At 37.7% G+C, this 24,246-nt stretch overlaps 1 protein-coding gene across 1 annotated transcript in view; it reads right to left on the reverse strand.

Annotated features, from left to right (window-relative positions):
- Nucleotides 1-24,246, reverse strand: part of LOC124616017 (protein CREBRF homolog) — a 110,083-nt gene that overhangs the window by 50,064 nt on the left and 35,773 nt on the right. The window contains exon 4 of the mRNA XM_047144237.1: nucleotides 2,362-2,560. Within this exon, the coding sequence (XP_047000193.1) occupies nucleotides 2,362-2,560 (199 nt within the window). The remainder of the gene's footprint in view (nucleotides 1-2,361; nucleotides 2,561-24,246) is intronic.

The raw sequence follows: 24,246 nt of genomic DNA on the forward strand, positions 1-24,246 counted from the left end.
TCTTTCATACTCACATAGTTTTCAAATCTGTGGTTTCTTCAATCCTCATCCATTTCTCATCAAATGCTAACACACACACACACACACACACACACACACACACACACACACACACACACACCCTTTCTCTCTCTCTCTCTCTCTCTCTCTCTCTACGAAAAGTCTTAATAGTTTTGTCTAATTCAGCGTATTAACATGTTCCTGTTATCATATGCTTGATTAAAATGATTTGGGATAATCATAATGTGCACAATTTCTTAACTGTCTGCAACAATACAGTGAATAACATTTTTAGTTCCATTTGGTCCTTATCAAGCCAATTTTCTATTTATATTCTTCTCAAAAAAAAAAAAATTAAGAAAAAACTTGTTGCACTTCAAAAAACCTACTGAAGTATGGAATCAGTCATTCAGTTGTTAAAACTGAAGTTTGCCACAAAAGACTCATTCTTTACCCTTTGTTTTTCATTCACATTTAAATCCCCCATTATCATCTTACAGTTGGACTTGCTCTCGTTTAAGTCCAATAAAGCATACACCTGAATTTCCTCCCTGCACTGTTCCTCGTTGCTAAAACATGTCTTCAATTTATTGTTATTAAATAGACAGTAGTAGAGACAGTTGAGTTTCAAAGATCTATGCCATTGACTATCTAGCCAAACTTTGTGTTGCAAGTGCAGCACACAAGTAGCTGAGCATGTTCCATGGTTTAGGACAATTACCCAAGTTCCTTCAGTCCACTGCTCCAAATGTTCTTTAACCTGGCTCAGAATACCAATGTACAAGAAGTTAGTTGTGGCAGCAGGGCTTGTGACCACCATACCATGCCCGAAAGTTTGACAAGACACATGAACACTGCAAAACGGCAGTCAGAACTATACGCACAGAAATCTTAGGCCAGGCCCCAGTGCTGCTAAATCTGACAGTACTGGAATAACGCAATCTTTTCAAAGACTGGTCATGTGCCAGCACAGCTCACAAGTTAATATTATCATTTATAAACAGTCATTCTTTCTGTGACTGGTGAAGCATTCCAAGTCCAGAGGCTTGTAGACATTGACTCACCATGCTGTAGCAGTACATGCCCCTTCGTATTTGTGTCCCACAAATCACTCTAGGAAGATGGATACCTTATGGGAAGTCCCTTTAATCCTCATAAGGATGTAATTCTTGACTTGCCTCAAGAGCTCCCAGGTAGAATCACTTTCTGTAGCCATTAGTTTCTTATATTTTGTTATCTTGCTATTAATTTTAATGTCAAAATGATACGGAGTTTGCTGGTGATGTGACACAGTTTAGATGGGGTAAAGTTCACAGAATATACTAAATATAATTTGCATTAAAATTATTCTATATTCCTCTACAGCTGCCCTGAGAAAACAGCACAAATCATAGAAATTACTCTTGACAGAAGAGACCTACTTCATTCAATAATGAGTTCTGCACCATGTCATTTAATTACACAGCAAAGTATTTGAAAGAATTTAAATTTAACCACCATACAATGAATAATGGATATCAATATAATTCGTTTACAACAATATGCTGTTATTATCTGTGATGATTCAGATGACGTTACCTCTCACTTTGGACAGAAAAGTTTCCTAAGTTGCATGGTTACCTACAACTTCATTACATATGAGGAAGAAGTAGGACATAAGCACCTCTAGTGAGAATGTCTTACTCTCTTTTCATAATACTATTCTTTGTTGTGATGTTCACTCCATACTCAAACACTATTTTGTCCCTTTGATACTGTGTATGTTTACAGTACTTGGAAAAATTGACTGCTCCCTTCATTATTGTGCACAATTACCTGTATTTTCATATCTCCTCAACTGCATTTCATTGTCTTCATACAAATACTATCCCATACATTATCTCTTTCACTTTCCAATTTCTGTCCTCATAGTATACACTCTTCTTTTTCTATACCCCATATTTATTCATCAATGCGGACCATGCATACAACAACAAAAATGTACTGCGAAAAAACTGAAACAATATATTTTAAAATATTTTGTGTGCAATGCAACAAATGGCTAATGAAAGGAAAAATTACTGCAAAAGTTTTGAGGGATATGGAAAAGCCAGCCGTCCACCGAGACAGAAAAATTACAACTGATACACGAAACGAAATAAAAATTTTGTGGAACAGAATCATTATTCCCGTTCAAAAAAACAATCTCATGCAAAAGAAATGTGATCAACTTGTATCAAGGTTAAGGGGAAAATGTATTTCTCTGGAAAAATTGCAATTTCAAAACAAACGACGTCCACTTAGTTTAATTAAGCTGTTAGTGACTGGAGTTTTGTCTGTGACTATATGTGGTAATGTACAGTAAAAAATTACAGTATTTACCTGTGCTTAATGCCTCGAACTGAGCACTGAGGACTAAATACAGGATCTGTTACTTCATTCAGGACATGTGGGTCTTCCAGCTTTGTCTTAAGCACAAGCCGCTGCCCTTTTGGTCCTTTCGCTTGTACATTATACTGCCAGAAGTAACGTTCTTTCTTTGACATAGATCGTGAAGGTCCATCTTCTCCATCACTTGAATCTAAAATAAAAAGTACTCTATAAATAATTTTCATGCACATGTCCTTTCCACATACAATTTAATACAATTTTCATCAGCATCTTTCCAAAATGTATCAATTCAGGGTATATCAATAACTTTAGCTAATTTAATGCAGATCTTGGAATACACTAACTCCAATTTGCATTAAAATTATTCTCTCTCTCTCTCTCTCTCTCTCTCTCTCTCTCTCTCTTCTCTTCTCTTCTGCTCTGCTCTGAGAAAACAAAAGAAATTACAGAAGCTATTCTTGACGGTTGAGGCATAATATATTCAATAATGACTTCTGTGGGAACACGCTGGGACAATGTGGAGGAAAGGATGGTGGAAAGCTTGGTGCAAGGACCAGGAGAGTTGGCCTGGGAGAGGGAGAAGAACTATATGAACTATTTACTGTCTGCTGTATGTTATAACTGCATGCAGATTTCTTAAGATATTAATCTCTAACAACAGTTACAATCCTTTCACTTAGGCTGCCTCCAGCATTTACTTTTTAGCAACATCTGTGTTGCATATTATAACAGAGATATCAAAATGAACAAACCATGCAACACACCCACATCCTTTGGATGTGGTTACTCTCTGTGACATGATAATCTTATGCTTCTTGAAGCATTTTTTCCCCCCTTTCTTAGCCTGTATAACTTATCTTGAATAAACAATGATGTTTTATTGAACAGAAAAGAATACCTTTACAATGAGAAAAGAACTCAAATAGTGTTTGGATTTGTATCGTAATAACACTGATTTAATTTTTATCTCCATGAGTAAAAGGGAGAATTTCTTTTATTTTATGTCACTTGTTTCATCTTCTCTTTTTACATGTTCGTAAGGTCTTGGCTATCTTCGCTCTGTGTTTGCACAAAACAGGTACTCTGATAAACACTCTAGAATGCTTTTCAACCTTCCTGCAGTAAAGGTCACAAAGAGCGAGTAGAAACAGAGAACTACATCAGAATGGTTCTTTTACCCTATGGTGATTGTGTGTCCTTTAAGATTGACAGGATGTTCAAGAAACATCAAACAAAATGTGTCTTCCACCCTACAGTGCAAGTGAAAACTATCTGGGTTCTGTTAAAGACAACCTAAGTCTAATGAGGCAACGATATGTAAAATCCTGTGCCAGTGTGGGAAATCATAGATTGGTCAGACGTGTTGCACTATTAAGGATAGATTCACTGAACATATTGATGTCACACCAGATTGGGTCAGCTAGAAAAGTCTGCTGTGGCTGAACACTGTCTCCTCCTTACTTGTATCTGTATGGACATATGGTCCATGTAAGTCTTCTTGAATAATAAGTAAAGATAAATGAAATTCATTGTATAGTGCTTCTTCACTTTAATACCAACATCACGTTTCAAGAGCTCATTTCATGGATGTAGCCATCCCATCAAGATAATTACTAGTTACATATATATAACATACAATCTGCTTGTTTTATCTTGATGAACAGAAACTGGCACACTTATAAGGCACACTTACAGCTCTAATTTTCACAGTCGTAGAATTTCTAACCTAGCTAGTTAACTATAAAGGCAATGCATCCTGTTCTCATTACTTAGTTACAGCATGAGGGAAATATATTTTATCACTAAACATTTGTTATGAAAACAGTTCAGAAAAGTTTTCTCTCTCACCAATGTGACGGATGTTTTATGTGATCTGAAACTACAATTCGCTAATGAATCGGTCCAACTTTGCATATTATTTACTCTGAAAGATTTTTCGTATTTCCATCTTGGCTCAGATTGCATGTAGTGGACGTTAAATTGTCTGGTGCTGCAATCAGGTTGTTGGCTGCTGTTGTATGCATTAAAGCGGCCATCTGGTGTACACGGATAGCAATAAAGCTTGCAGTATTGAACAGTGTTTGTTAAAACAAAAAAAAACCTCAGTTAATAACTGCGGAAGCACTGACATTTTAAAGAGCCATAGCTCTTTATTGACTTCCGTGTATTTTGTTTGTGTGTTATGTGTCAACTCATATTTCATTGTTTTGCCATCAATTTTAATGTCACAATGACAAAGAGTTTACATGTAATGCACGACAGCTTACAGGGGCCACAATATCAATCACTACCTAATAATGTCAGAATACCAGTTTATATCTCAAAGACCCAATGAGTTCTTATACCAGTATGTACAATGAAAGCTAGGAAACAGATCATAACATCAGGCAGAAAACAAATAGGTAGTCTACCCGGTTCTTTCTAAACACAAAATCGTGCAATGAGCAAATGTTAATTCCTTTACTTTATAAACAGCATTTTTATTTGTATATAAAGACAAAGCTGCTTGCTTTTATTTATTTATTTCTTTAATTTACCACATTGGTATTAAGCTTATGATAATCATCTGTGGTCCTAAAGAAGATACATAAAAATAATACATAATACATGTTATACGCTGTCTGTTATGGAAGTTGGAAGGTGATTATAATTTTGTGTATACTGATTTGTACATACTTACATTTTACTTTCAAGCCTTTGCAGCAGTTTTTGCACATGTTCTGTTAATTTTACATGATTTCTAACACATTCTCATATTACTGAAAATTAATAGTGCTTTATGATACAAGTCTCTCTCTCTCTCTCTCTCTCTCTCTCTCTCTCTCTCTCTCTATCTCAGGTAATGTGTGTGATCTCTGTTTGTTATGTCCACTGTTAACAAATACATAAAAATATAGTTAATGTAAAACGTGTAAGTATAAATACGAAGATTTGCTCAAAAGTAATGCCTCCACCTTCATAACTCTTCAACAATTGGCAGCATTGGTATGCGGCATGTACTGGCTGGTTCCGTAGCCTCTTCTCTACAACTCCAGTTGGCGGGAAGCCTTGGCATTGAACGGGTGTGTTGTTACAGTGTACAGTAAGGAACCCTGTGCCAACAATTGGTCAATGAGATTTAAGCAATGTGCAGTCACTGAATTCTTGACAGCAGAAGGTGTCACCCCAAAGGTGATTCATCAGAGTGAAAGCAGTTTATGGTGATTGTGTTGATGTGAGTACTGTGTGTCGTTGGGCCAGTAAGTTTAAACATGATGAGATGGGAACATCTGACCTGTGTGACAAACAAAGAGTTGGATGTCCTGTAACAGCAATCACCGAGTTTCACAAGCAAAATGTTGACAGATTGATTCAGGACGATTGTCGTATCACACAGAGAGAAACTGCAAGCACAATCGGCATTTCAGACAAACGTGTGGGTCACATTATTGCTTTACTTGGCTATCGGAAGATCTGTGCACGACAGGTAACATGGATGCTGACTCCTGAAATGGAAGCACACAGACTTGTAATTTGCTAGGAACTCTTCTCGCGTTAGAAGAATGAAGGTGACGCCTTTCTAACTTCAATTGAGACAGGAGACAAAACGTGGGTACACCATTATGACCCGGACACAAAACGTCAATCTGTGGAATATCAACACAAAGACTTGCCCCAGAAAAAGAAATTCAAGACGCAGCCCCCAGCTGGAAAAATCATGGCCACAGTGTTCTGGGACGCAGATTGTGTTATGCATGTTGATTTCCTTGATCGTGGAACAACAATACATTCAGAGCGTTATATCACAATGCAGCGAACTCTGAAACAATGGCTAAGAAGGGTCCGAAAGGAAAAAGAAATGTTTTCTTGCAGCATGACAATGCCAAACCACACACTTCACGTGCCACCAAAGCAGAACTTCAGAGACTGAATCTCACTATCGTACAGCATCCTCCATACAGTCCAGATTTAGCACCGTCTGACTTCCACCTGTTCCTGATAATGAAAGACGATCTGCGGGGACATCATTATGCTTCTGATGAAGACTATGAGAGAACTGTGAGACTGTGGTTGCGGAAACAGAGTGGTGATTTTTCCATGACGGCTTCAGTAAACTTGTTCATTGTAGGCAGAAATGTATCCAATTGGCTGGTGATTATGTGGAAAAGTGAATATTGGTAATTAAAGATCACATTCTAAGGATTATTTCTGCGTTTGATTTATTAAAATATTCCCATCCAAACCCACTTAATGAAGGTGGAGGCATTACTTTTCATTAAACCCTCATAGTATAAAGTCTGTTATGTTTCATTTAAAATGTTGCTTTATCTTTGAACAAGGATATTTATAACATTTTCAATAAAATGTTTTGTTTTACAGGTCAGTTTGTTCATTCAGAATAGTAGTCTGAAATTTCTTCCATGTGAGAAAAAAATTCTAGTGTCTCAAAAATGTTTAGATGTTTGCCTTTATCAGTAATGTGTAGAATTGACATGCATTGTGCTACATCTGTCTTTTCGTGTTTTTGCTTTTGCAAATGTGTACTGAATGCTGATGAACTGTTTTCACTGTTATTCACGAGTTCTCAAAATCTCATTTTAAAATTTCTTCTTGTTTGTCCACTGTATATTTTTTCACACTCTTTGCATTTTAATTATCTTGTTGGTCATTCTAGTGAATGGTATGTTAACATTTTACTGTGTTCTCTGATCTGAATCCAAGGTTTAAATTGGCTTTTTGAAAGGTGTGCTGAGTTTTTCCTGATATTTGTGACCACTGTGGTAAAACAATGTATTTAGCTCTCTTTGTTTTGAATTTCTTCAAATGCAACTTTTTTATTTTAATTTACTTGTATTAATATTGTTTATTTTGGCAAGAATTTTGTCGACAACTGCAGGATTAAATCAGTTGTTTTGTGCAATAGTTTTAATTATGGAAATTTCTGATTTAATATTGTCTTGACTCAGTGTATATTTGTATATTCTTATAATGCAAGATTGAAAAATTCTTTGCAGCTCCCAGAACTGCAAGAGTTTTGGTTCACCATAACTGTAATTTGGTTTCTCTGAAAATGGTGGAAGTATATGGCGAATTTTCTTTCTCAATTTCTAGATCTAAAAAAATTTATTTTGTTGTTCTCCTCGTATTCTTAGTTTCACTGATGAGGATTACAGTGGCATCACTATATCTTCATTAGTACTGTGAATTAAGTTCCGCACTGTATGCTTATCGAAAAAATCATTTTCAATTTTATTGAGAAGCATATCTGTTACAGTGCACGCACAACAATTTTTCGCTGCAAGGCCCTTGTCTTGTTTGTATTACTGGAAGTTAAAAATAAAATAGATGTGTGATAAAGTAGGTTTAAATAGCAAGATACATTCATCAACATCATCTCTTCTATTCAGCCATGTCACCAAAGATTTTCTTCAATAACGTGGATAGTTTTGCCAACCGGGATGTTAGCATATAGACTGGTAATGGCTAACAAAGATAATTTAGAATTTGCTGGGATTTTAATGTCTTTTATTTGATGTATAAGCTCTGTCAAATTTTTGATTGTACACAGCTTGTCATAAATAAAATTTTTATTGAGAATATCATTTACTACTTTTGCTGAGATGGTAGGCCAGGCTGCTCATACAGAAAACAACAGGCCTGGTCGGATGCTTTCATCATTGTACACCAACACTTTTTACTTTTGTTGAGTATGATGACTGTGTTGTTTAATGCTGTTTTCATGTTTGCCTCAAATTTACTTGTTAGATCTCTATCAATGTGTTTTACGTAATTCTTATTTTTAAAAATCTAGGGTCATTCCATGTCAGTTCAACCAGGGGCTCCAGCTCATAGTCTCAGATTTGACTGAAATTCAGTACATTACACTAATTCTACCATGTGTGGAACACTCATGTACAAAGTATTCATTTCCCCTGCCAATTAGTTCCATAATTATGACTTGTGAAAGAAGGTGGCGTGACCCGGAAATTGCAACCTGCATCTGGCAATCTATTTTCAGACCCAACTTCAGGTCTTAATAACTTTGGAACTATTCCACATAGTCCAGTGAAATTTTTACAACCCAGTAACATCCATTTAGAGAACAAACTCCATCAATCAAAACACCAAATAGGAAAAATGAAAAATTCCAAAATGTGGTTAAAAAATGTAATACGTTAAAAGGTACATATTGTAGGTGCCCTCTGTGCCAAATATGATTCAATCAAAAAGAGTATAAATTTTTTGTGGTAAGCTTAATGTGGCCTAAACACACACAGAATTCATCATGCCCACATCAGTCACAAAAACTGAGTTACATGCACACAAAAATACAAAAATTTGAAAAATTACCTGAAAAACATGGATTTTTGAAGCGTGGTAGCACAAAAAGGACAAGTGGTATCCAAGCCAAATTTCACACACTGCATAAGTAGACCATAATGATATATATCTCAAAATTTCAGCATGTTATTGCAAGACATTTGTGTACAATGGAAGTTGACAGATGTATTTGGTGATGTGGCCATTGTTCCATAACTCAATTTTGTAAAAACATATCATAAACTGTACTGCATCATCTTATCCTCTCCCACAACTGTTTAATCACTAAGCAACAACATATATACAGATTAATGCAACCTATCATTTACGTTTACTGCACATTAACTGCTAAAAACCAGTTGATTGTGCTTCGAACAGAAGTTCTCCCACACTTTAGCTACTGTACTCTGTACATTGAGTGGCGAATTGTACTGTCTTCCTGACACTGTGGTAGGAACTGGAACTGTCATAAGAATATGTTCAAAAGGAATCCAACACCTGTCTGCCAAACATGGCCAATGAAATGATCTTGCTGGTCCTGCCGGTGCCATGAAGTTCACAAATACATCACCTTCTGCTTCACAGCACTCTGCAACACATCCTAAGTACCATCTGTCATCATAAACAGCAATAACATAGCAACCTGGTTGTATGTCACTGCTTTTGCTTCTGAATCCTGAGTCAGACACATTGTGAAGACACATGTTGTGCATGAACCTATAGTTATAACCAGACACTCTGCTCATCTGCACATTGTCAGAATCCGCTGGATGATGGCTCCTTGTGCCTGCAACAGTTTTAACGTGTTCTAGTCTGCTTTTTAGCAACTCTTTGACTGATTTCACATCATCTTTCAAAACATAGAATGATTGTATGCCAGAGATATTTTTCTGTACCCAGATAAATAATTGAAGAGGTGTGATCTTCTGTAGGGTGCTGCAGACTATCTTGTTATGCCATGTGCTTAATGGAAGCACCAATACCATCACATACATTTTTACCATGACTTGTTGGGAAAAATTTCATTCTGTATGAATCTGAAAATCATGGTAATGCATGCATAAATTTTTGAGATTTTTACAGCTTTTGTACTGACTAGCTGCCCCATCACTGAAGTATTTCGCAAAATGTATGTGAGGCAGCTTGTTTTTCACATATGCCATGACAGTGCGAATGTGGGCATGAACTGCAATGGCATCATGAATTAAACAGTCACTAAAAATGCATAGGTTCATGATAGACACATCACCTCATTCACCTCTATAATAAATCGCAAATGGCTGGAGAGTTGCTTGACTGTTGTCCCAATGATATCCTTGGATGGCATCTTGAACTATAAATGCATAATTTTCAGAAAAGTCTAGTATTACTATATTTTCATCTTCTTCCAAATTATCCTTACAAAACTGGAGATAAGCCGATTGTGCTGTTGCTGTGAAGCTGTGTGTGGTCAGTTTGTCCGTTTTTTTACAACACATTTCAACAAAATCTTCCACTGCACTTTGCTTTGTTTCAAGACTTGGGCAATCCATGTGTGTCCATTGTTTATGAGAAACAAGTTCATCGTCATCCATAAGGAGTTCAACATTCAGTTTGTTATTCATGTGTTCTGCAAGATTTGCCTTACCAGGACACTTTTCACAACTGTGTATCATGCACTGGTAGGAACTGATGTCACACACTAGCAGCTTCATTGCACCTTTGTAATCCAGACCAGAATCCTTTATAGCAGCAAACATCAGCTTAGCATTTTGATGGGCCTCACATACACAAACATTGTGTGTGCCCCTTGCACTTACAGGCACAACCCATTTTGGCCAAAGATTGAAAAAAGATGATAAACCTACTTTGGTATTGGGATACTTTTCTGTGAATTCTACATATAGTTCTGATATGTTACATAGCAATGGTCTTTTTTGCATCTGTACACGTAGATTTCCCATTTTCACTGGTACATAGTCTTTTTTTCCAGGGATTATTCGGCTGTAGTCATTATTTTCATAAAACTCCGACACTAGCGGCTTTATTTCTGAACTCAATTGCTTACCCTGAGCCTGCTGAAGTTGTGGAAGCACTCCTTGGGTTGCTTTTACTTTCTTAGCTTGCTTTACCATATATGTAGAAACATTGAATTCCTTTGCAGTGCAGTCAATAGACCAGCTGGAAGGTACAAGGGTAAGAATAGCTACTTTTTCTGGCATGTGGATACGGCACATTTTTCTTTCAAATCGTGCACAATTTTGTCCATATCAGAGCATTTCTGGCACGATTTCTGTTCCTTTGGAGCAGATAGTTCTTCCTCTTCCACCATTAGTGTGTCAACTATTTCGTGTTTTCATTCCATTTGAGCTTCTTGTTTTCTTCTACCATAGCTGGGCCCGTCTCTGTTCCCAACTTTGTGTGTCTTCATGGGAGACAAACCAAGAGCAGTCACTGAAGTATTTAATTGCTCATCCGCTGTGGTTGTAGGTGGCTGATATTCTTCGTCACTGTCATGTCAATTATCAGAATATTCTACATTTTTTAGCAGTGTAACACACCTGGAACATAACTTTTGTCCTGGTTTCATGTTACGTCCCATGCACTGATTCACTTTCAATACTGATTTTATATCAATTTCTCTGAGGCCACACTTCACTGTCTTCTTATGAACCCAAAATGGACCAAAACAATTTCTTTGTAGGAAAGAATACTCATCCAGAAACACTTCCATAGGATGGTAACAAACACTAAAGTTTCCTGGAACTGTACTTCTTGTGCCCACAGGGTGTATCCCGGATCTCCATAGCGACAAAGCTTGGTCCGATTCATCCAGATCATACAGTACAAAGCGAATGCCACATTTTGTTCCATATGTTGTTTTATGACAGTCAGATGCTTGTGCTCTACCAATACTGCAGCTTGTTTGAACAAAAGCACCACTAGTACACTCTTCTGCCTCCATACTGACTTTCCACAACAGTACTGACCAGTCTGAACTAGAATCTTAAAAACATGAGTAACCTGTAATTGTTGCTTGTTTCCTTTGCTGTTCCTGCCTAACAATGACTCATTCTGTCCCTGAAAACGACCATTGTTTAACTTTCTGTTGCCTAATGGTTATCTGAAACAAGCTGTCTGCATCATCATTATTACTTGCTAAATCATGTTAAAAGAAACGTAACTAAATACATCTCTGTCAACTTTTATTGTACACAAATGTCTTGCAATAACAAGTTGAAATTTTGCCATATATTATATCATGGTCTACTGATGCAGTGTCTGAAATTTGGCTTGCATATCACTTGCCCCTTTTGTGCTACCACACTTAGAAAATCCATGTTTTTCAGGTAATTTTTCTAATTTTTGTATTTTCGTTTGTGTGACTGATATGGGCAAGATGAGTTCTGTGTGTGTTTAGGCCACATTAAGCTTACCACAAAAAAAATGTACACCCTTTTTAAGTGAATTATATTTGGCATGGAGGGCACCTACAATATGTACCTTTTAACGTATTACACTTTTTAATCATATTTTGGAATGTTTTATTTTCCCTCAGAAATATGTTGTTGGTGTTTTGATTCATAAGAGTGTGATCACCAAGTGGATGTTACTGGGTTGTAAAAATTTCACTGAACTGTGCAGAATAGTTCCAAAGTTATTAAGACCTAAAGTTGGGTCTGAAAATAGATTGCCAGATGCAAGTTACAATTTCCGGGTCACACCACCTTCTTTCACAAGCCATAATTCTAGAACTAATTGGCAGGGGAACTTAAAATTTTGTACATGAGTGTTCCACACTTGGTAGCATTGGTGTGCCAAATTTCAGCCAAATCTGAAACTATCAGCTGGAACATTTTCTAAAATTGGTTGAATTGACATGGAATGACCCTCTAGTGTTTTATTAATTTATTCCTGTTTGTTCATTATTATGATAGTGTTTCCTTTGTCTGCTTTTGGAAGCACATCATTGTTATGTCCTATTTTGTTATTAACAGCATAAATGATTTTGGTTTCTGTGGTCAATAGACTATTATTGCGAAGTTTATTATTATGTTTCTCAATTGTTTTCAGTATTTTATGAACTGCATTATTTTGCTTCATTGGTTCACAGGTGTCACATCGGATAATGTTGTGGAAGCAGCAAAATATTTCAACAAGACAGCAGCTCATCATCTTCAGGCATTTTCAAACATTCTGCTGTAATGGCTCACCAGTAAATACAATGACTCACTAAAAGTGCAGAAACCTAGTGGCAGGCGATAATTTCACTGTAGGTGAATTATACAGCACAGCAACATACAGTGCCCCCTGCCAGAGAAACAGGCCATGGTCATCACATTCGCGATGTGGGACAAGCACAGCTGCAAATTACAGCCCAGAGTGTGCACAGGCAAAGTGGTGATGGCCAGTTTAAGTGTGTGAAATCAAATTCTCTGTCTGTGTTGATTCGGGTTTGTTTGACAGTGGCCATAGTAACACTCATGCTGGTTCCCATGCCCTGCTGAGTTGAAATCCTGCTTCTCTATTAATCAGGTAATTAGTTATATATATTTCAACTGCTGCTTTAATGACACAGTCCGAATACATGGAAGCAAGTGGCAAAGCAAGTAGGGATAATTTTAATTCCCCTCTTGTTTTGTCATCTGCCTATTTAAAGGCATTTTTTCACTTTTAACAATTTACCAGTAACGTACATGAATATAATCTGCATTTTCATAAAAGAGAAAGGCTGGCCCTCAGTTTTAAAGAATATAACACCAGATCTCATTGTGTGCTTAGATTTATGTATGTAATTGATTGCTTATTTATTTTAACTATTCCTAGTTAGTATCTCGTTATAGGATGAAATCAGTAATTGTTTCATAACGTAAATTCTATTGTTGACATATAAACAAACATAAATTCTGTAGTAATTATAAACATTTGGAAGACGAAATACTAGTAATCTTAAAGTATCTATTTGGCTCTATTCGAAAACATGTTAGCAAAACCACCCCTTAATTAATTCCGAAGTAATTAACAGTTTTGTCGAAAGTATTGTCGGCATAGCTATATTTGTTAAATTCATGATTTAAACAAATAATTCAGAATTACCCTTGTAATAGAAGAAACAGTTAAAAGAAACGAAATTTTTGATGTATTCAGTTGATTTAATGAGTTAAGTTTTAATTGTAATTTCTGTAAATTTAACTTTGAACACTGTGTAGTTTCAGTACCTATTATTGTGATGATATATAAGGGTCTGATTTTCAGTCACGAGACAATCCATGGCTGAGTTTCAGACGAGGGACCTGTGTTGCTTAGAATGACAACAATGTATCAACTTCACAGTAAAATAAGTGTTACACAAACAGGCCGTGTGTTAAAGCAATGAGAGTGACTGTTCAATTTATTTGAAGAACGGTGAACTATGTGGTTATGTTTTTACTGCTCATAAATGTTAACAGAAAACTATTGTGGCAGTATGTGGAGGTTCGCCAGCAAACTATTAATGAGGGTTATGGAAAGTTTAAACAATAGTGCACTGACCATACATATATAACTATGTATTATTGGAGGGGTTGTGCAAAGTGAAAGTAAACTACGGTGAAACGCAAATGTGTACCCGTCGGCTACATTTTTTACAGTAGTCAGTGTCTAAATTACAAACCTCATTTTTCAACAAATGTAGCAATGTAGTATGTCAACACCGAGGACAACAAACGAAGAAAATAAAGCATGCGGAACCGCTACAAGCAGACAAAAGGATCTTTGTCTCTCTGTAACTCATGAGATGTCCTGTTCCAGAGTGTTCAGCCAAAGCAGACTTTTCTGGCTGACCCAATTTGGCGAGTCATCTATTTTCAGTGTATTTTTCCGCCAAGAACCATTGACCTTGGCATTGGTGGGGAGGCTTGCGTGCCTCAGCGATACAGATAGCCGTATCGTAGGTGCAACCACAATGGAGGGGTATCTGTTGAGAGGCCAGACAAACACGTGGTTCCTGAAGAGGGGCAGCAGCCTTTTCAGTAGTTGCAGGGGCAACAGTCTGGATGATTGACTGATCTGGCCTTGTAACACTAACCAAAACAGCCTTGCTGGGCTGGTACTGCGAACGGCTGAAAGCAAGGGGGAAACTACAGCCGTAATTTTTCCCGAGGGCATGCAGCTTTACTGTATGATTAAACGATGATGGCGTCCTCTTGGGTAAAATATTCCGGAGGTAAAATAGTCCCCCATTCGGATCTCCGGGTGGGGACTACACAGGAGGATGTCGTTATCAGGAGAAATAATACTGGCATTCTACGGATCGGAGTGTGGAATGTCAGATCGCTTAATCGAGCAGGTAGGTTAGAAAATTTAAAAAGGGAAATGGATAGTTTAAAGTTAGATATAGTAGGAATTAGTGAAGTTCGGTGACAGAAGGAAGAAGACTTTTGGTCAGGCGAATACAGGGGTATAAATACAAAATCAAATAGGGGTAATGCAGGAGTCGGTTTAATAATGAATAAAAAAAAAATAGGAGTGTGGGTAAGCTATTAAAAACATCATAGTGAACGCCTTATTGTGGCCAAGATAGACACGAAGCCCACGCCTACTACAGTAGTACAAGTTTATATGCCAACTAGCTCTGCAGATGACGAAGAAATTGAAGAAATGTATGATGAAATAAAAGAAATTATTCAGATAATGAAGGGAGACAAAAATTTAATACTCATGGGTGACTGGAATTCGGTAGTGGGAAAAGGGAGAGAAGGTAATGTAGTAGGTGAATATTGATTGGGGCTAAGAAATGAAAGAGGAAGCTGCCTGGTAGAATTTTGCACAGAAGGCTGCTTAATCATTGCTAACATTTGGGTCCAGAATAATAAAAGAAGGTTGTATACATGGAAGAAGCCTGGAGATACTGACAGGTTTAAGATAGATTATATAATGGTAAGACACAGATTTAGGAAACAGGTTTTAAATTGTAAGACATTTCCAGAGGCAGATGTGGACTCTGACCACAAGCTATTGGTTATGAACTGTAGATTAAAACTGAAGAAACTGCAAAAAGGTGGGAATTTAAGGAGATGGGACCTGGATAAACTGACTAAACCAGAGGTTGTACAGACTTTCAGGGAGAGCATAAGGAAACAATTGACAGGAACGGGGGAAAGAAATACAGTAGAAGAAGAATGGGTAGCTTTGAGAGATGAAGTAGTGAAGACAGTAGAGGATCAAGTAAGTAAAAAGACGAGGGCTAGTAGAAATCCTTGGGTAACAGAAGAAATATTGAATTTAATTGATGAAAGGAGAAAATATAAAAACGCAGTAAATGAAGCAGGCAAAACGGAATACAAACGTCTCAAAAATGAGATCGACAGCAAGTGCAAAATGGCAAAGCAGGGATGGCTAGAGGACAAATGTAAGAATGTAGAGGCGTATCTCACTAGAGGTAAGATAGATACTGCCTACAGGAAAATCAAAGAGACCTTTGGAGAAAAGAGAACCACTTGTATGAATATCGAACTCAGATGGAAACCCAGTTCTAAGCAAAGAAGGGAAAGCAGAAAGGAGTATATAGAGGGTCTATACAAGGGCGACGTACTTGAGGACAATATTATGGAAATGGAAGAGGATGTAGATGAAGATGACATGGGAGATACGATACTGTGTGAAGAATTTGACAGAGCACTGAAAGACCTGAGTCAAAACAAGGCCCCCGGAGTAGACAACATTCCATTAGAATTACTGATGGCCTTGGGAGAGCCAGTCCTGACAAAACTCTACCATCTGGTGAGCAAGATGTATGAGTCAGGCGAAATACCCTCAGACTTCAAGAGGAATGTAATAATTCCAATCCCAAAGAAAGCAGGTGCTGACAGATGTGAAAATTACCAAACAACCAGTTTAATAAGTCACAGATGCAAAATACTAACGCAAATTATTTACAGACGAATGGAAAAACTGGTAGAAGCTGACCTCGGGGAAGATCAGTTTGGATTCCGTAGAAATGTTGGAACACGTGAGGCAATACTGACCCTATGACTTATCTTAGAAGCTAGATTAAGGAAAGGCAAACCTACGTTTCTAGCATTTGTACACTTAGAGAAAGCTTTTGACAATGTTGACTGGAATACTCTCTTTCAAATTCTGAAGGTGGCAGGGGTAAAACACAGGGAGCGAAAGGCTATTTACAATTTGTACAGAAACCAGATGGCAGTTATAAGAGTTGAGGGGCATGAAAGGAAAGCAGTGGTTGGGAAGGAGTGAGACAGGGTTGTAGCCTGTCCCCGATGTTATTCAATCTTTATATTGAGCAAGCAGTGAAGGAAACAAAAGAAAAATTCGGATTAGGTATTACAATCCATGGAGAAGAAATAAAAACTTTGAGGTTCGGCGATGACATTGTATTTCTGTCAGAAACAGCAAAGGACTTAGAAGAGCAGTTGAACGGAATGGATAGTGTTTTGAGAGGAGGATATAAGATGAACATCAACAAAAACCAAAACGAGGATAATGGAATGTAGTCGAATTAAGTCGGGTGATGCTGAGGGAATTAGATTAGGAAATGAGACACTTAAAGTAGTAAAGGAGTTTTGCTATTTGGGGAGCAAAATAACTGATGATGGTCAAAGTAGAGAGGATATAAAAAGTAAACTGGCAAGGGCAAGGAAAGCGTTTCTGAAGAAGAGAAATTTGCTAACACCAAGTATAGATTTAAGTCTCAGGAAGTCGTTTCTGAAAGTATTTGTATGGAGTGTAGCCACGTATGGAAGTGAAACATGGACGATAACTAGTTTTGACAAGAAGAGAATAGAAGCTTTCAAAATGAGGTGCTACAGAAGAATGCTGAAGATTAGATGGGTAGATCATATAACTAATGATGAGGTACTGAATAGGGTTGGGGAGAAGAGAAGTTTGTGGCACAACTTGATTAGAAGAAGGGATCAGTTGGTAGGATATGTTCTGAGGCATCAAGGGATCACCAATTTAGTATTGGAGGGCAGCTTGGAGGGTAAAAATCGTAGAGGAAGACCAAGAGATGAATACACTAAACAGATACAGGAAGATGTAGGTTGCAGTAGGTACTGGGAGATGCAGAAGCTAGCACAGGATAGAGTAGCATGGAGAGCTGCATCAAACCAGTCTCAGGACTGAAGACCACAACCACAACAACATCCTTAACAGTGCGACACGTCTGGCCGATGAGTGATTTCCCTCATTAGCTTGGGATTTTATGTATCCCTGATCTCCTTGAACTCAGGTTGTCTTCCGCTCACGTTGGAGGGCGGAAGACATTTTTTTTTATGTTTCCTGAACATCCTGTCAATCTTCAAGGACACGCCACCACCACAGGATACAAAACACATCCTCATGGAGTTCGTTTATACTGGCTCTTCGTGTGCTTTAGAGCATGCAGGTCAAAATGCATTCCAAATCTGTTTATCAGAGTACTCGTTTGCAGAGCGAAGATGGCCAAGCTCTGCTGATAAGCTCCCTGCATCCGAGATAACTCTAGCGCTATGAACAAGAGTTTGTAACATGCCATTGCATTGAGATGTGTGATGGCAGCTTGTAGCCCGTAGATGTAGGTCAGTGTGAGTTAGCTTACAAAACACACACTGATACAAGGTGTCATCTCCTTTTCTGCAGACCAAAATATCTAGGAATGAGAGGTCTCCATTTTTCTCCACTTCCATGGTGGAGCAAATGCTTAGATGGAGGGAGTTAGGGTGTTCCAGAAATGCAGGAAGCATTGCTGCTCCATGTGGCAAACTACAAAGATGTCGTCCACATATCTGCAGAAACATGTAGGTTTCAACATCGCTGATTGAAGTGCTTTTCCTCAAAGTCTTCCATAAAAAGGTTAGCGTTTATAGGAGACAAAGGGCTACCCATAGCAGCACCGCCAGTGTGCTCAAAATATTGTCCCTTAAATAAAAAGTAAGTCCAGGTACACACACGTCTAAACAGATGTAAGACGTCCTCCTCCAACATAGTTCCTGTAAGTTGTAATGAATCCACCACAGGTGCTCATGTGAACAAAGAGACCACATCAAAACTCACTAATATGTAAGTGGTTAGTGACTCGAAGTCTTCATTTGTCGTATAAAATCTTCCGAGTTTCAAATGTTATGTTCACATTTTCCTATCAAAGGGCTCAGAAGAGAAACCAGATGTTTTGCTAGGTGATATGTTGGGGCGCCTATATTGCTCATGATACGGTGAAGCAGAACCTTTTCCTTATGGATCTTGGGCAGTCAATAAAGTCCTGGTGGAACTAGTGCTTGTACTCCTAAACTCTCTTTAAGATGTTCAGGAAACTGGCTGGATTTGACAATCGCAGAAGTCTTCCATTGAACTGCATTAGTTGGACCCTTCTTTAGCCAGTGATACACTGAGTCCAGCAGCAACTCCACCCCCCTGAAAAAGTAAGATGTTGCAGGCAAAAGAACAGTTGTGTTTCCCTTGTCTGCAGGTCAAATCAATACTTCTGTGTCTTCTCTTAACGAAGAGAGAGCTTTCCTTTCTTCAGTGTTGATATTCTGCTTCGGTGTGGGCATTCTGGTTATGGCTCTGCAAGCCTCTCGCCTTATTTCTTCAGCAGTCTCACTCACAAGTTTCAAGATGCCTTGCTCAATGGCACAGATAAAATCCTTGAAAGGCACGTGCTTTTGAGTGGATACCAAATTTAGTCCCTTTTCCAACACCAATATCAGAGGATCACTCAGTTGTGTATCTTTCTCCAGCAGGGGCACTAGATGTCACCATGCTTTAGGATTCGTCTGCAATGACGATCTAGCCCCATCCCTTGGCACCTGTGCTTTTCTATCGAGTCAGCATATATACTGGAAAGTCATTGCAGCAACATGTCAGTAAGCACCTGAAGAAGACGAGCAGCTGTCTCATTAAAATATTGTGCAGTTTCCACAACATTATCCAACACGACAACCATGAACCAATGAAACAGTTACATTGGGAAAGTCTCAAACAGTACATTGTTTTGTTTTACTGCTGGAAGGTCTGCTGCATCTGTTGCAATTTTTACAAGTCAAATAATTTCTACTGTACATAGTTTTCGAAAATGCTGTAAGTTAATCCTTCGTGTGATAAATTTTTTGACATTAGAACTGAAATTCTGTATTACAATTGGTTTATGGTTTCATGAGATATTCCTTAGCGAGCAATGTTTAAATTTTCTTGCAATGTCAATGTCTACTTGCATTCTATTTCTTTCTGTTATACGCAGTGATAATGTTCATCATAATGTCAAAATATTGGATCCTGTAGAAGTTTGCCTATTTCTGGGTGTTAGGTATAATATAGTATTCAGATATTCGGTCTGCTTTTATTTTTCTCACTTTCTTCTTTTACCCACATTACTTCACATTTATGTTTTATTCATCTTGCTATGAATGAGGCTGACTTGATGTTGGCTTCCATTCCATTCACTATAAAATTAACTACATTCCAACATCACATTCAGAATAAAACATGAGGAGAAGGACAAAATAAATTTTCTAGATTGAGAAATTGAGAAAAAGTTCAACATATACCTTCACCACTATCAGAAAACCTACAACTACAGATAGAGCGATCCACAGCAACCTCTGCCATCACAGAAGCAAAAAAGAAGTGTACCTTCAATCTTGCATTAACACACTACGCAAATATTCTCAAGTAACAACAGTGTCAAAACAGAAATTGATACATTACACCTGTAGCGCAAAACAATGGAGATAATCCCATGATTGTCGACAAAATTCTTTCCAAAATAAACAAAGCAAATAAAAGTAAATTAAAATAAGAAGCTACATTTAAAGAAATTCAAAATAAAGAGAGATCCAAATACATTGTTTGACCGCATTGGTGACAAATATCACACAAAATTCAGCACGCCCTACAAAAAACAAATTTAAAAATTGGATTCAGATCAGAGAACACAGTAAGAACACGAACATACCATTCACTGCAACAAACAGCACAATTTTGCATATCTGGAGGATATAAATTAAAAATGTATTTTTTTTTCAAAGTCTTTACATCAGTGAAACAGAGAGAAATTTTAAAATGAGATTCCAAGTACATGATAACACCTGCGAAAAGAATCCATCACCATTCAGTACACACTTGAGAAAGCAAAATCACGAAACAACACACACAGCACAGTGCAAGTCAGTTCTACACGTGGCTGATAAAGGCAAATATCTGAACATTCTTAAGGAACTAGAAACTTTTATTCACATGAAAAAAAGATTGGAGTGGTATTTTAAACAAACAACCTGACCGAAACAACAAACACATTATCAAAAACGTTACAAATACCATTGTGCAAATAGGAAGCAACATTTTAGACATAACATAATAGACTTCGTACATTTTATATTAACATATTCTACTTTTATTTTAACTATATTTTCATATACTTATTGGCAATGAAAGAAAAAAAAAATCTACAGATTGTGCGCATTACCTAAACCAAAAAAATTGCTCTAAGCACTATGGGACTTAACATCTGAAGTCATCAGTCCCCTAGACTTAGAACTACTTAAACCTAACTAACCTAAGGACATCACACACATCCATACTCGAGGCAGGATTTGAACCTGCGACCGTAGCAGCAACATGGTTCCGGACTGAAGGGCCTAGAACTGCTCGGCCACAGTGGCCGGCCGTAAACCAAAGAAAAGATACACAAGAATCTGACCACAAAATATGCCACTGATACTATAAAGCACTATTGTCTTCATTTATACTGAAATGTGACTGTGCTAGAAACCACATAAAATTAACAGAATATCCGCAAAAACTTCTATGACAGCTTAAAAGTAAAATACAATAAAGTACTAAACAGTCACACACAAAGTTATAAACACATTCCAACTTCCATAGTGGATCGCCTATGGCATGTATTACGTATTATTTTTATGTAACTTCTACAGGCCTGCTGATGATCATGTGCTCAATACCTGTTTGGTAAATTTTAAAAAGATGATAAAAGCAAGCAGCTTTGTATTTAAATGAAAATATCATTTTCAGCCATATGAAGACTGCACAATACCTCAAATACAAAATGTTAATACCTTTAAGTGTTTTTACCAACAGCTGATAATTCATTCATCATATTTCTGCACTGGACATAAGCCCATTACCAAATGGGTAAACTAGCAATCAGAGTTTATTATGAATGAACTGTACACAGAGAGAAACAAAAAGCCTCCTGGTGCCAAAATCGAAATAGCAATTTTGAACTAAAACAGGTCTCTCTTTAGATACCTCTCAAAATTGTGGATTTTTGCTCTCAAGAATATTATCCTTTTGACTTGGAGAGGAGGAGATGATGATCCACAAACAAAGGAGAATATAATTGGAGCAAATTATTGTGACTGTAAGTGACACACACTAATTACCTTTAAACCTACAATAGCATCCTTCTAGTTGAACGTTTATAAAGTTTTAGCAATGGTAACAATCTCTTTCAAAGAAATTCAAGAATGGGAAACAGGAACCAAAATCTCTCTCTCTCTCTCTCTCTCTCTCTCTCTCTATCTCTATCTCACACACACACACACACACACACACACACACACACACACACACTGTTGCAATCTGCAAGCGCACATTTTCCGATGCTTCTTCCCGCCGTCCACTAGTCTGCAGTCTTCGTCTTCTTATGTGTGTTGGGATCTGGAAAGAACTTCTTTACTCCACCTACCATCAGTTCACATCACAACTTGTCCTGTCCACTCCCATTTCACTTTCAGTACAATGAGTTCCTCTCCAGTATGTACCATTATTCAAATTCTTTTCTCCTGTGAATCTCTGTAATGCTAAACATAACGCTCTCCTATATGAATGTGTGGTATCTGTTCTTTTGAACGTGTCTGAAAGAACAGACAGAACACATTTATATAATTGATATGCCTCAATGGGCAATGGATCCACAACCGTCAGCTCAGATGCACATTTACATTAGACCTCTGCAGCGGGAATTTAAAATCAGTGAGCAAGGAGGACATGGATGGGGACTGTGGATAAGAGTTGGTGCTGGGTGGAAATGTAGAAAACACGGTGACAGGATTTTGAACAATAAACTGTATATCATATGCACAACACATCACTCTCAGTCATCTATGGGTGCCACTTCATTCGAAAGTTGTTATGTAAATAGCTACCACGATGACCGAGACGTATACCTTCCATACATCGTGTCAGCATATGACTCTTAAGTACACAGCAGTGCTGGGTTCTCACCATACAAGACAATATACGGTAGAAAGATGCCTTCATCTTTGGAGGTAGTTAAGCCTACACTCTGGAGAAAGGGGGACAAAAAAATTCACGAAAATATTATGCTATTTGAGACAAAAGATGATAAAAGCAAATATGAAAGTGCTAGAGTGACAGGAACAGATGGGACATGTATTAGTAATTTACCAAAAGGGTTCTGCTAATGTATCCCTAGACACCTAAGGGTAAAACAAAGTAGTTTCTGAGATGATACCAAGTATTGTATCAAGGTAATAGAAATGATGCTGCATTGCAATTTGCCAATGAAAACATCCATTGGGCATTGGGGACGTGTTAAGCCACTTAGAGGGGCTGTAGATGCGTTGCCAAAAGTACCATTATCATCACCAGTATGAGCTGTTAAATCTAGGAGTAAGAAAATGAGAGAGGAAGCTGAGATCAAGGTGTGCAGGAAGTGGCTTATGCATTTAGATCACATCACTAAATAACAATGTAAAATGTTTTATGAAGTGTTTTTGGGATAGTGTTTTAATATATTCAGAGTATATTACGAGTATATGTTGTTATTAACCCTGTAGTGCTACTGGTGGATCTCCGGGACCCTGACTTGTGTGAGCGATTCATTTTCATTACGTTCGCACCATTGCACACGAGCAGCGCTCCTTGTAGCTTCCTACCTGATGCAGCTGTGTCATTTGCTCATCAAGTGACGGTGTAAGTGCAATGTCTAGGAGTGCTTATAGCATGTTTGTTTTGGTCTGCCAGACTGACCATAGCAAGCAGGTGTACTTGTTGGAGCTATAGGACCCAGAGTAGCAATGACGGTATCATTTGTCCCAACACAAATGCGTTTGTAGCACACATTCAAACTGCTGAATCAGCCTATTTATTTCAGACGAGGGCTATAATGGATGTAACAGAAGATCTGTGTAACGATTCACTGCGATATGAAATCGTTAGTGATGAATCAGGTGATGAAGGTGGAGACGTAGACGTCGAACTATATAGTGAACACGATACGGAAAGCGACGAAAGTGGGAATGACAGTGATGGATGTCAGAACAATACGAAATATTTTGTTGGTAAGGACAAGCGTACTAAATGGATGAAAGACATGCCTACTTCGCATATCAGAATGAGGTCACATAATATTCTGTCACATATTCCTAGTGTGAGGGGAATGGCAAAGAATAAAAGGACAGATGTAGAAATATGGCAGCTGTTTTTCACAGATGAAATAATGGATGAAGTAGTGATACATACTAAGCAATGTATTGAATCCGCTAAGTCGAGATACTCCTCGTCTCAGACCTTCATTCATGAAGGAGATAAAGGTGAAATTGAAGCATTTCTTGGTCTGTTGTATTTGGGTCGAAT

Source organism: Schistocerca americana, chromosome 1 (genome assembly GCF_021461395.2).
Source record: "Schistocerca americana isolate TAMUIC-IGC-003095 chromosome 1, iqSchAmer2.1, whole genome shotgun sequence".
NCBI classification, from domain to species: domain Eukaryota; kingdom Metazoa; phylum Arthropoda; class Insecta; order Orthoptera; family Acrididae; genus Schistocerca; species Schistocerca americana.